Source organism: Schistocerca nitens, chromosome 4, assembly GCF_023898315.1.
Source record: "Schistocerca nitens isolate TAMUIC-IGC-003100 chromosome 4, iqSchNite1.1, whole genome shotgun sequence".
Lineage (NCBI taxonomy): Eukaryota > Metazoa > Arthropoda > Insecta > Orthoptera > Acrididae > Schistocerca > Schistocerca nitens.
This window is the reverse complement of record NC_064617.1, coordinates 142,100,720-142,113,390: the sequence shown is the minus strand read 5'-3', so window position 1 is coordinate 142,113,390 and position 12,671 is coordinate 142,100,720. Positions and strand designations below refer to the sequence as shown.

The window sequence follows — 12,671 nt, the reverse complement described above, 5'->3', positions numbered from 1 at the left end:
TGGGGCAGGAGATTTCCTCCGCTCAGAGACTGGGTGTTGCGTTGTCCTCATCATCATTTCATCCCCATCTCGGACGCGCAAGTAGCCCAATGTGGCGTCGAATGCAATAAGTACTTGCCCTCGGTGACCGAACTTCCCAGAATGGGGAACTCCCGGCCCACAATGCCGTACGCTCGTTTCCATTTGCCACAAATTTCCAAATTTTTCTGGAGCCAGTGTACAATATTCCTTGGCCGTCGTGGTGTCTTCCACGAGCTCCACTGTGAGGTGTTTTTCTTGTTGTGAGTTGCCTTTCAGTAGTCGATATATCGCGAGATGTCAAGTCTTTACTTGTTACCATGCAACAACACCTTCTTTTTCTCCAGTTTCCCAGTCGCCATCTTGATTTCTCTTGGTGTTGCGGTCTTGCTATGCAGTGGGACGTATTTAACTGCTGACTTCGTTTCCGACTGCAGAGGGGCGAGGGCTATAAGAGGGCTTCTACATTAAATTACTCACAGTGAAACCACAAAACATTGTTTCCATAATTCTTCTATATTCAAATTAGTTATCAACTCACAACAGTTGATATTTAACAAAGCTTTTCACATAACACGTTCATACATGATGCTTCAGTTCTTCACCAAGGCCACAACATCGTACTTAAATCGAGATACTATGGCATAGACTCTACATACCGACATTCGTTTTTCTTTAGTGTTTATCCATTGTCGTTAGACCCCTTTCTTGTCCACAGCACCTCCAAACCACGACTGCAAAGTGCAGGCAACCCCTCACTGGCCAGTCCAAATGATACATTCGACTTCGCTTTGTGCGCTGTGCGTGCATTTTTCTTTCTCGTTTCTGCACATAAATTACTACAAACCCGGGAGCAGTAGATGCTCTTTATGCTACTATTAATTCACGTTTTTCTCACACGGTCTTCTTAAAGGAAAGTGAGATGTGTTGCTATGTACAACTACAACTGTACCCATGGATACCCACGTGTATGTCCCCCAAAGCATAATGGAGCCGCCGCCAGCTCGTCTCGTCCAGCAGTAGACGAGTCAAGGGGATGTTTCCCTGGAAGACGACGAATTCACTGTATCACATTGGCATGATGAAGAAGGTATCGGGATTCATCAGTAATACAGCCACAATTTGCTGCCTGTCCTGTTTTACCAGTCTGCCCAGCCTACGACGTCCGACATCTATAATGAGCGGTGGCCACCCAACTCCACGACGACACTCACCACAGCACTCCACGAACACACGGTAAGTTGTAAGTTGCGCAGTTTCCGAAATGCTCGTGCCGAGTCTCCTGGCCTTTACAATCTGCCCTCGGTGAGACTCAGGTAGACCACGAGTCTTGCCCATTCTACACACGGACAGCACGTTCATGTACCGTGCGTGTGTCTGACTAGCAGCCGTTCCTCGCCAGGTGACGCTGCTGTCGCCTGCGTGGGCTTATATCGATAGTAGTTCGGCGGTCACATTGTTCTGACTGATCAGTGATTAAAGGGATATTCGTGTTTCTTCTTATTTAAGGTCGATACTTTACTATTGTAACACTACCACCGACAGTCTTAAACGACAAACTATGCTAACGTTATACCTCTGCTAACAAGGGAACCTCCCCATCGCACCCCCCTCAGATTTAGCTATAAGCTGGAACAGTGGATAGGCCTTGAAAAACTGAACACAGATCAATCGAGACAACAGGAGGAAGTTGTGTGGAACTATGAAAAAAATAAGCAAAATATACGAACTGAGTTGTCCACGTGCAACATATGCAACTTCAACGATGACATGCAGCCACGAGTGCCATGGTCTTGTGGTTAGAGTGACTAGCTGCGGAATAAGAGGTTCACGGTTCAAGTCCTCCCCCGAGTGAAAAATTTACTTTCTTCATTTTCGCAAAGTTATGATCTGTCCGTTCGTTCATTGACGTCTCTGTTCACTGTAATAAGTTTAGTTTCTGTGTTTTGCGACCGCACCGCAAAACCGTGCGATTAGTAGACGAAAGGACGTGCCTCTCCAATGGGAACTGAAAACATTTCATCGCAAGGTCATAGATCAACCGATTCCTCCACAGGAAAACACGTCTGATATATTCTATACGATACTGTTGACGGCATGTGCGTCACATGACAGTAATATGTTGTCGACCCACCTAACTTGCACACTTGGCGAATGGGTAAAAAGATTCTTCTACCTTGCACGATTTAGGTTTTCTTGTGGATGTGATTATCACTCCCAAAAAAGTGATCGCATCGGACGAACAGACGGACGGATAATAATTGTCTGAAAACAAAAAATTAAAATTTTCAGCGGCGGGAAGACTTGAACCGTGGACCTCTTACTCCGCAGCTAGTCACGCTAACCACAATACCACGGCGCTCCTGGCTACATGTTACCCTTGATGTTCCATATATTGCACGTGGACTACTCAGTTCGTATATTTTGTTAATTTTTTTCATAGTTCCACACAACTTCTTCCTGTTTTCTCGATTGATCTGTGTTCAGTTTTTCAAGGCCTATCCACTCTGCCAACTTATAACTAAATCTGAGGGGGGTGCGATGGGGAGGTTCCCTTGTAAGAACTCTTAAGTAGTTGTGACCGTGAGATAACCTAATTGAAATAGAACATTCAAATTGGCATTCGTTTCCGAAACACTCCAGCAGAGTATAAACAGTAGTAAACGGTGGGTCTGGAACAGACATTCTCCCAGCACAAAAACCAGTTGTAACATTACATATTAAAACAAGTCGCCAGCCTAGTTAGGCAGTCTTGTGTCAAACGAAATGCTAAAGCAGAAGGCGGTGCTAAGGCTAACGTAACCTTCCTTGGCAGACACACTAAACTCTTTCCTTATCTCTGTTGATACCACAACACAGTAAACTGACCTTGCAGATGAATGTGCTACTAACCAGTAAGTCTGATAAGAAAATGGTCAATGATATAGTAAACAGCAACACATGCCTCTCAACAACACGTACCTTCAATGAAGTAGGTGCAAGAGTTTATAAAACCAAATACCGACACCCATGCAACTAGTAGCAACACTGAATAGGGAAAAGCTTGAAATGATTCTGAGTTTAAATCAGGGGGTCTGCTAATGATCATAATATATATTTCGTTTCCCAATACAGGGTCTCTACGTCTGTGCATTAACCATCTTGCATTAAACTCGATTTGAAGCAACTAAACAGAATCCAAATCTAATTACACTGGCGCTGAAGGACCCTTTGCATTGCTTCATCAGATAACTAGACTTTTACATGAGGGCACTTAAACTTTCATGGTTTTAAGAACCGCGCTCATTAACAAAACTACACCAGTATGTATGAGAAAAGGTAAGTATTCTTATCATTAATTATTAGTTAAGTAAAGTAAAACGAACTATAACTCTTTAAATAACAAATGTGCCTTCATAAGCAGTCTTTTGACCCATTCCAAATTATAATTGGCTGTGCAAATGACAACATAACGTTAAATTCAAGTTCAGCCACTGTCTCGCAATAAATTAGGACACTCGGAATTAAATTCACTAGAATAGGAATCTTGGCCAGGTTTGTGATCTGGGATAATCACGGGTGTAAGATAGAGGTTTTAGTAACACCACGATTATTATTAAAATCAAGCAGTTTGCACAAATACCTGGTCCATTTACAGAGTACCAAATACAAAACAATTTAGTGGAAGGCTGGTGGCACTGGTGGCGCAATTTTCAGTGGCTATTGACCTGGCGGCGATGCAATAATGGTAGTATTGTTGGACTTACCCTGTTACTGATCTTCTTGACATCGAAATAATATTTTTATAAATATATATATGTATATACAGGGTTATTACAAATGATTGAAGCGATTTCACAGCTCTACAATAACTTTATTATTTGAGATATTTTCACACTGATTTGCACACACATACAAAAACTCAAAAAGTTTTTTTAGGCATTCACAAATGTTCGATATGTGCCCCTTTACTGATTCGGCAGACATCAAGCCAATAATCAAGATCCTCCCACACTCGGCGCAGCATGTCCCCATCAATGAGTTCGAAAGCATCGTTGATGCGAGCTCGCAGTTCTGGCACGTTTCTTGGTAGAGGAGGTTTAAACACTGAATCTCTCACATAACCCCACAGAATGAAATCGCATGGGGTTAAGTCGGGAGAGTGTGGAAGCCATGACATGAATTGCTGACCATGATCTCCACCACGACCGATCCATCGGTTTTCCAATCTCCTGTTTAAGAAATGCCGAACATCATGATGGAAGTGCGGTGGAGCACCATCCTGTTGAAAGATGAAGTCGGCGCTGTCGGTCTCCAGTTGTGGCATGAGCCAATTTTCCAGCATGTCCAGATACACGTGTCCTGTAACGTTTTTTTCGCAGAAGAAAAAGGGGCCGTAAGCTTTAAACCGTGAGATTGCACAAAACACGTTAACTTTTGGTGAATTGCGAATTTGCTGCACGAATGCGTGAGGATTCTCTACCGCCCAGATTCGCACATTGTGTCTGTTCACTTCACCATTAAGAAAAAATGTTGCTTCATCACTGAAAACAAGTTTCGCACTGAACGCATCCTCTTCCATGAGCTGTTGCAACCGCGCCGAAAATTCAAAGCGTTTGACTTTGTCATCGGGTGTCAGGGCTTGTAGCAATTGTAAACGGTAAGGCTTCTGCTTTAGCCTTTTCCGTAAGATTTACGTTTAGCTCCCTGCTTGCTTTATTCGTCGACTTCCGCGGGCTACGCGTGAAACTTGCCCGCACGCGTTCAACCGTTTCTTCGCTCACTGCAGGCCGAGCCGTTGATTTCCCTTTACAGAGGCATCCAGAAGCTTTAAACTGCGCATACCATCGCCGAATGGAGTTAGCAGTTGGTAGATCTTTGTTGAACTTTGTTCTGAAGTGTCGTTGCACTGTTATGACTGACTGATGTGAGTGCATTTCAAGCATGACATACGCTTTCTCGGCTCCTGTCGCCATTTTGTCTCACTGCGCTCTCGAGCGCTCTGGCGGCCGAAACCTGAAGTGCGGCTTCAGCCGAACAAAACTTTGTGAGTTTTTCTACGTATCTGTAGTGTGTCGTGACCATATGTCAATGAATGGAGCTACAGTGAATTTATGAAATCGCTTCAACCATTTGTAATAGCCCTGTATAAGGCCAAAAGCCATACAATGATAATCGTATCACCAAATTCAGGATCCGAGGCCCATAAATACTGCCTTTAAGCTCTTCTGGCCTCAAAACGTCAGGAATATGAGCCACTATGATCCGCTGGTGCTAGCGAGGTGTTAACCACAGCACTGCTCAGCCCACACTCCTAACCCGTCACCGTGGATGAGTTGCCACTTGCGCGCCAGCCACACCTCTGCCAGGCTACTTCCGTAGCAGCGGAGCTTCCCTACATCTTTTACATTCAACCCCACGTTCCATTATTATGAACCAAGTCATTTATGGTACATTACTTAACTATGATTTCAGTAGTTATTTAAATTCACAAGAATAATAAAAACAATATCGTTCAAAAATTCACATAACTGAAACACGTATACATAGTCAAAGAATTTCCATTACAGATACAACGTTATACATAAGCAATATTACAAAATTACATAGAAATATCGATACAGATCGAAAATAAGTAAAAAATGGGTGTTACAAAACTACCGCGCTCAGCATTGTGTCCGTCCTGGCTCTGCTGGCGAGCCGCAACTACAGTAACAAGCGTGTTCCATTTGCTGGTTTTGTCTAACCAGAGGACGCTTCGAACTGTAAATCACGGATTTTGATGATCTTCAAATATGTTGTAGAGGTACTTACCTGCGGTACCTGGCTATCCGGTTTTTTAGCGACGGGCCTTGGTTTCTGAGAGAATCGATTTTGAAGTCCATTGCGGGCGTTGTATACCCTTAACATTACATATATTTCGAGCAAGTCAGCCTAGCGCAGCAGTAAAGGTTAAGGGCTACCACTCTGAAGATACCGTGTTCGAATCTTCCTCGTGAAAATTTCTTTTTTTTTTTCATAATCGACCGAATATTTCAATTTTATTTCAAAGTATGTCAACAAACAGTGTAAGGTGTGCGAAATTATAAAGATATATTCAGTTATTAATTTTTTCTGTCGTAAAATATTAAAATCTTATTTTTCATCATGCACATTGCTTGATGTGCCAGAACAATATCGTTGGTGATACTCACCATAGAAACAACCGAAGCACAAATTTTCAGCACCATGCGCATTTTGTGTAAGCAACCGTATTGCAGACGCACGGTTTCTTCACGAGCGATACCGGGAAACACAGTTCTTTTGCATTCAAAAAGACTTCTCTTTCATCGGCTAATTTATATGCGAACCATGCGTATCTAATCATGCTTTCAGAATTAGGGGCGCTGAGTTGATGTAGTATTAGCGAATGCAATTTTATTGAATCTTCCCTAGAAGCGATCTCTGTATTGTCTTTCATCAAGTGGGGAGCATTCTGAATAATTTTCGTGAATATTTTCACGTGTCGGTAAAAATAAACGTCGCAGGGTTGGCAATAAGGAGTGCACTTGGTGGGACCACTTTTAGGCTGCAGGTGCTCGCTTTCCGTTCATCAGCGAACAGATGATCGTATATGATTGAATCGGTTTGCCCTCCCCATCAATGGATAATGTACAAACAATTTTTCTGTCCCACGTACGGAAGAATTTCAGCACGCAAAAATTATTCGTACACCAGTTTCGTGAACTTCCCGGATTTCGTACAGGACACGACTACGTTTCTGTATTTCCCAGTCAGTTCGTCTACTCGTTTTTGAACGTTAGGACCAAATTTTCCGGATGGTTCTTGCATACATAAAAGAAAAAAAAATATTGGAGCAGAATTCGAACACGCTACCTCCAGCGCGATAGGTGTGATCCTTTACCGCTGCGCTTCGCTGACTTGCTCGGAATGTATCTAATGTCACGGGTATACAAAGCACGCAAAGAACTACAAAATCGATTTTCCCCGAAAAGTAAGACCCGCCCCTAAAAAACAGGATAGCCAGGTACTAGGGGTAAGTCCTCTACAACATACTTGAAGCGAATCAAAATCCGTGATTTACGGTATGTAAGTATGTTTCCACAACCCTGACGCTATTAATCAGAGCTCAGCAATTGTTGGGATCACACGGTCTGTAACACTATGTACGGATTTATATTTTTATTTTATCAGAAATAATGGGAGCACTTTTGCCGGAGATTCGCGTTGGCTAACCGCTGGCGTTAGCCCAAGCAATATATCCGCGAAGGGAGGATAATGTGGAGGCGTTTTCGCAGAAGCGGCGCGCGTCTGTCTTATCCGAGTCGTCCACTCACCGGCACGCCCGTGCTAATTACATAAGGGCTGGAGAGGCGGCAGTCTGCTATCTCGTAGCCTCCCACTGCTCTCGCAAACACTGCGGTAGGCCGGCAGCTAAATCTTATTACTCCACCTCCGCAGTGTGCACTCGTCACGTGAACTAGCTGAGTCCGTCCACTGTTTATACGGAACAGTTAACATTTTACAAGGGCGAGTCAATGGAAAACAGTAAATCTACGTATGCACCCACATTCGGTTTGGGTTACACGATAAATCAGTCTAATCTAAAAGCCGTAAATTCAACTAAATACCTAGGTATTACAATTACGAACAACTTAAATTTGAAGGAACACATAGAAAATGTTGTGGGGAAGGCTAACCAAAGACTGCGTTTTATTGGCAGGACACTTAGAAAATGTAACAGACCTACTAAGGAGACTGCCTACACTACACTTGTCTGTCCTCTTTTAGAATACTGCTGCGCGGTGTGGGGTCCTTGCCATACAGCACAAACGGAGTACGTCGAGAAAGTTCAAAGAAAGGCAGCATGTTTTGTATTATCGAGATATATGGGAGAGTGTGTCACAGAAATGATACAGTATTTGGGCTGGAAATCATTAAAAGAAAGGCGTTATTCGTTGCGACGGAATCATGAAATTCCAATTATCAACTCCTCCGAATGCGAAAATAGTTTTTTGACACCGACGTACATAGGGAGGAATGATCACCACGATAAAATAAGAGAAATCAGAGCTCGTACAGAAAGATATAGGTGTTCATTATTTCCGGGCACTATACGAGATTGGAATAATAGAGAATTGTGAAGGTGGTTCGATAAACCCTCTGCCAGGCACTGGAATGTGATTTTCAGAGTATCCAAGTAGATGTACATGTGGAAATGAAATGAAATGATCGTATCTGTCCTCAACGGCAGCATGTTGAGTTTACTGACGGAATGTGACGACGATCCTGAAAAGCATTTCAGTCGTGGATTTTGCGTAGGTGACCTGAAGTCTCTATGGCCAGTGTGTGGAAACGGAACGCTTTCATGTTGAAGAATTATTCAAACGGCTTCCACTCACTCAGAATAATTTACGTGAAAGGAGTGGACCGGATTTTGTGTAAATACCATTTACCGCCGGTCGGGGTGGCCGAGCGGTTCTAGGCACTTCATTCTGGAATCGCGCGATCGCTACGGTCGCAGGTTTGAATCCTGCCTCGGGCATGTATGTGTGTGATGTCCTTAGGTTAGTTAGGTTTAAATAGTTCTAAGTTCTAGGGGACTGATGCCATCAGACGTTAAGTCCCACAGTGCTCAGAACCATTTGAGCCATTTGAACCACTTACCATTTGTTCAAATGGCTCTAAGCACTATGGGACTTAGAACTACATAAACCTAATTAACCTAAGGAGATCACATACATCCATGCCCAAGACAGGATTCGAACCTGCGACCGTAGCAGCAGCGCGGTTCCGGACTGAAGCGCCTAGAACCGTTAGGCCACAGCGGCCGGCTACCATTTGTAAAACATTTATTACATAAGATTATGGAGTGCAAAGATTAAGAAAACTGATAATGTGCAAATTTCTAGCATCATAAACTGCCTGAATGTATCCGACGGCTATTGCCGCTTGATAAATTTAAAATACACTAAACTGAATAGAATTCTTTGACTATATACTACGGGCTCGCAGGTTCCTTAAATAAAACTTGGCCAAGAAATAACAGAGTTTAGTCTCATTTTGTAATTTACACATTTCGGAAAAGGAAAAAAACTATTAATGCCAACATGCAGAGTAGTTGTTCTGATAAAGACGACCAGCTGGCGTTCTAGAATCTTATACCTAAATTAACATCTACAAACGGGAACCCGACTAATCCGAAAACAGGAACATGATGGATAACAAAGTCAGTTACTTACAAATGCATCCCCGTTAACATATTGCCTCTGCATCTAAACACCGCTTTAATTAAAAACTTGGCCTGTACCAGATAACAAAACTTTAAGGAAAAAATTTCACAAATTAAAACATGGCTAACCTCAGCTCTTCAAAAATTTAAAGCTGACCAGCACCAGATGATAAAATTTAATAAAAGTTAATGACCTGGCCAAAGGTCGTTTATTAACCTACAAAACGTTATCCCAATGAAGTAAAACTCTTAAACTCATATTAATTAAAACAAGAGACAGGATGTCTGTTTTGAAATAAAGAGAATAAAACAAAATATTACAATTATAGTGGCACAAGCCCGTAGCAAAGTTACATAATGTAACTCCTTGCAGGCCGAAGTGATGCAGGAGGAGGCAGACTCGGCGAAGGTGGTGTCGGCAGCCATTGCACGCAGGCAGCAGGCCATGAGGCAGCAGACTGGGCGAAGGTGGTGTCGGCAGCCGATGCACGCAGGCAGCAGGTCAGGAGGTGGCAGACTGGGCGAAGGTGGTGTCGGCAGCCGATGCACGCAGGCAGCAGGTCATGAGGCGGCAGACTCGGCGAAGGTGGTGTCGGCAGCCGATGCACACAGGCAGCAGGTCAGGAGGCGGCAGACTCGGCGAAGGTGGTGTCGGCAGCCGATGCACACAGGCAGCAGGTCAGGAGGCGGCAGACTCGGCGAAGGTGGTGTCGGCAGCTGATGCATGCAGGCAGCAGGTCATGAGGCAGCAGACTGGGCGAAGGTGGTGTCGGCAGCCGATGCACGCAGGCAGCAGGTCAGGAGGTGGCAGACTGGGCGAAGGTGGTGTCGGCAGCCGATGCACGCAGGCAGCAGGTCAGGAGGTGGCAGACTGGGCGAAGGTGGTGTTGGCAGCCGATGCACGCAGGCAGCAGGTCATGAGGCGGCAGACTCGGCGAAGGTGGTGTCGGCAGCCGATGCACACAGGCAGCAGGTCAGGAGGCGGCAGACTCGGCGAAGGTGGTGTCGGCAGCCGATGCACGCAGGCAGCAGGTCAGGAGGCGGCAGACTCGGCGAAGGTGGTGTCGGCAGCCGATGCATGCAGGCAGCAGGTCATGAGGCAGCAGACTGGGCGAAGGTGGTGTCGGCAGCCAATGCACGCAGGCAGCAGGTCAGGAGGTGGCAGACTGGGCGAAGGTGGTGTCGGCAGCCGATGCACGCAGGCAGCAGGTCATGAGGCGGCAGACTCGGCGAAGGTGGTGTCGGCAGCCGATGCACACAGGCAGCAGGTCAGGAGGCGGCAGACTCGGCGAAGGTGGTGTCGGCAGCCGATGCACGCAGGCAGCAGGTCAGGAGGCGGCAGACTCAGCGAAGGTGGTGTCGGCAGCTGATGCACGCAGGCAGCAGGTCAGGAGGCGGCAGACTGGGCGAAGGTGGTGTCGGCAGCCGATGCACGCAGGCAGCAGGTCAGGAGGCGGCAGACTCGGCGAAGGTGGTGTCGGCAGCCAATGCACGCAGGCAGTAGGTCAGGAGGCGGCAGACTCGGCGAAGGTGGTGTCGGCAGCCGATGCACGCAGGCAGCAGGTCATGAGGCGGCAGACTCGGCGAAGGTGGTGTCGGCAGCCGATGCACGCAGGCAGGAGGTCAGGAGGCAGCAGACTCGGCGAAGGTGGTGTCGGCAGCCGATGCACGCAGGCAGCAGGTCCGCAAGAGAACTATGGGGCCAACAGGATCGATGTCCTCTGCTTTGAGTCACAACAGCCTGAAAACTTGAAAAACCTGAGCGACCTTCTGAGTTGTGGCACCACTAGCCTCTTTCATCATCTCCCACAGTCTGGAGTTCAGTCAGGAAATCGTTCCCTTAGCAAGCGCGACCTTCACCTAAGTCAACGGTTCTCCGCACACGGAATCACCGATCATTTACACAATTTTAAAACACTTTTACCCTGCCAAATTTACTGCTGGGCATACGCTTACTTGAACCACACCGCATGTATTGCAGCCTCTTCATTCTGATCAGCACCGGCGGCAAGATACAAGGACAGGAAGCAAACCGAGTCACCACTAATATCTTCCTCTCCTGCATTGTGCCGTCTAACGTGCTTTACCAACACCGACTCAAAGGAAGGCCTCGGCGGTTGTTGGTGACGTCACGTCAGCTAGGCACGGCGAACGCCAGGTCTGTTGCATGCAGAAACGCCTGGGCGTGGTTATCAATATAAATCTCTTACTTTTGGACAAACTGTTTGGTATTGTTTTGGATTCTGCACTTTAGATGAAAGAGTTTCTTACTATCGTAAAGCTACAAACGAAGATCATAGTTCTGTATTACTGAATCCTGTCGAAACAAACGTAGATCTATATGAGAAGATGCTTTGCCCCATTGCAAGCTTCGGAAATTTTACATTCAAGTAACTATATTTACTTGATCCATTTTGCTATCGAAATTTACCCCAACCCCTTACATTGAACTCATTTTTTCTATTTATTTATTTATTTTCGTTTGACATCGTCACTGGAAATATGAACTAATTTACATGTGTAAATTTCCAGCTGTTGCCAGTCATTAGATTACAGTCGTTTTCAACGAAAGGAATTCTAAAGGGGAAACAAAACAGCTTCATACATCGAAAATACTGCTGAGCTTAAACTTTTTTAAACACGCACATTAGAAAAGATAAATATTCCCCTCCTGCAACTGAAAGGAGAAACTTTATAAGTTAAAAAAATTTTATTTGATAAAACATGTATCTCTCTTTTGCCTCTTCTTCTGTCCCCCACCACCTCCACCAACGTGTACAATCGCAAGATATTTCATTAACATTCAGTGCTCCTCACCCCATAGTCAACCAAGATACCTAAAGAAGAGCACCAATATGTTCACAGTTTCTTGTAAAAGCAACCCAGTACAAATGTAACTTCCTCAGATTTACAAATAAGGTAAAGAAGCGCGAATTCTGTTGCTGCTGGACCATGAAGTTGTTTTTGTATGTCAGTCCTTAAAACAGGTGGAGATTTAATTTCAGGAGTACACTATTTGTTAAGAAGTGTAATGAATTGCACAATTGGTGGTTCAAATGGCTCTGAGCACTATGGGACTCAACTGCTGTGGTCATAAGTCCCCTAGAACTTAGAACTACTTAAACCTAACTAACCTAAGGACAGCACACAACACCCAGCCATCACGAGGCAGAGAAAATCCCTGACCCCGCCGGGAATCGAACCCGGGAACCCGGGCGTGGGAAGCGAGAACGCTACCGCACGACCACGAGATGCGGGCAATTGCACAATTAAATGATTGTAGAAATCTCTCAGAACAATATGTGTTTGTCAACTGCCGCCAATAGTTTCACATTTTCCTGTGTCAGAAAAGGAGACACCACCATTATGAGTATGCCTGCAACAGACCTGGCGTTCGCTGTGCCTAGCTGACGTGACGTCACGAACAAGCGCCGAGGCCTTC

At 45.2% G+C, this 12,671-nt stretch overlaps 1 protein-coding gene across 1 annotated transcript; it reads left to right on the top strand.

Moving 5' to 3' along the window:
• Nucleotides 1–9,611: 9,611 nt before the first annotated feature.
• On the top strand, nt 9,612–10,733 carry LOC126252169 (uncharacterized). Its single transcript, XM_049953037.1, has 3 exons — nt 9,612–9,848; nt 9,901–10,497; nt 10,596–10,733. The coding sequence occupies exons 1-3, from the start codon at nt 9,612–9,614 to the stop codon at nt 10,731–10,733; spliced, it is 972 nt and encodes a 323-aa protein (XP_049808994.1).
• The last annotated feature ends 1,938 nt before the right edge of the window (nt 10,734–12,671 follow it).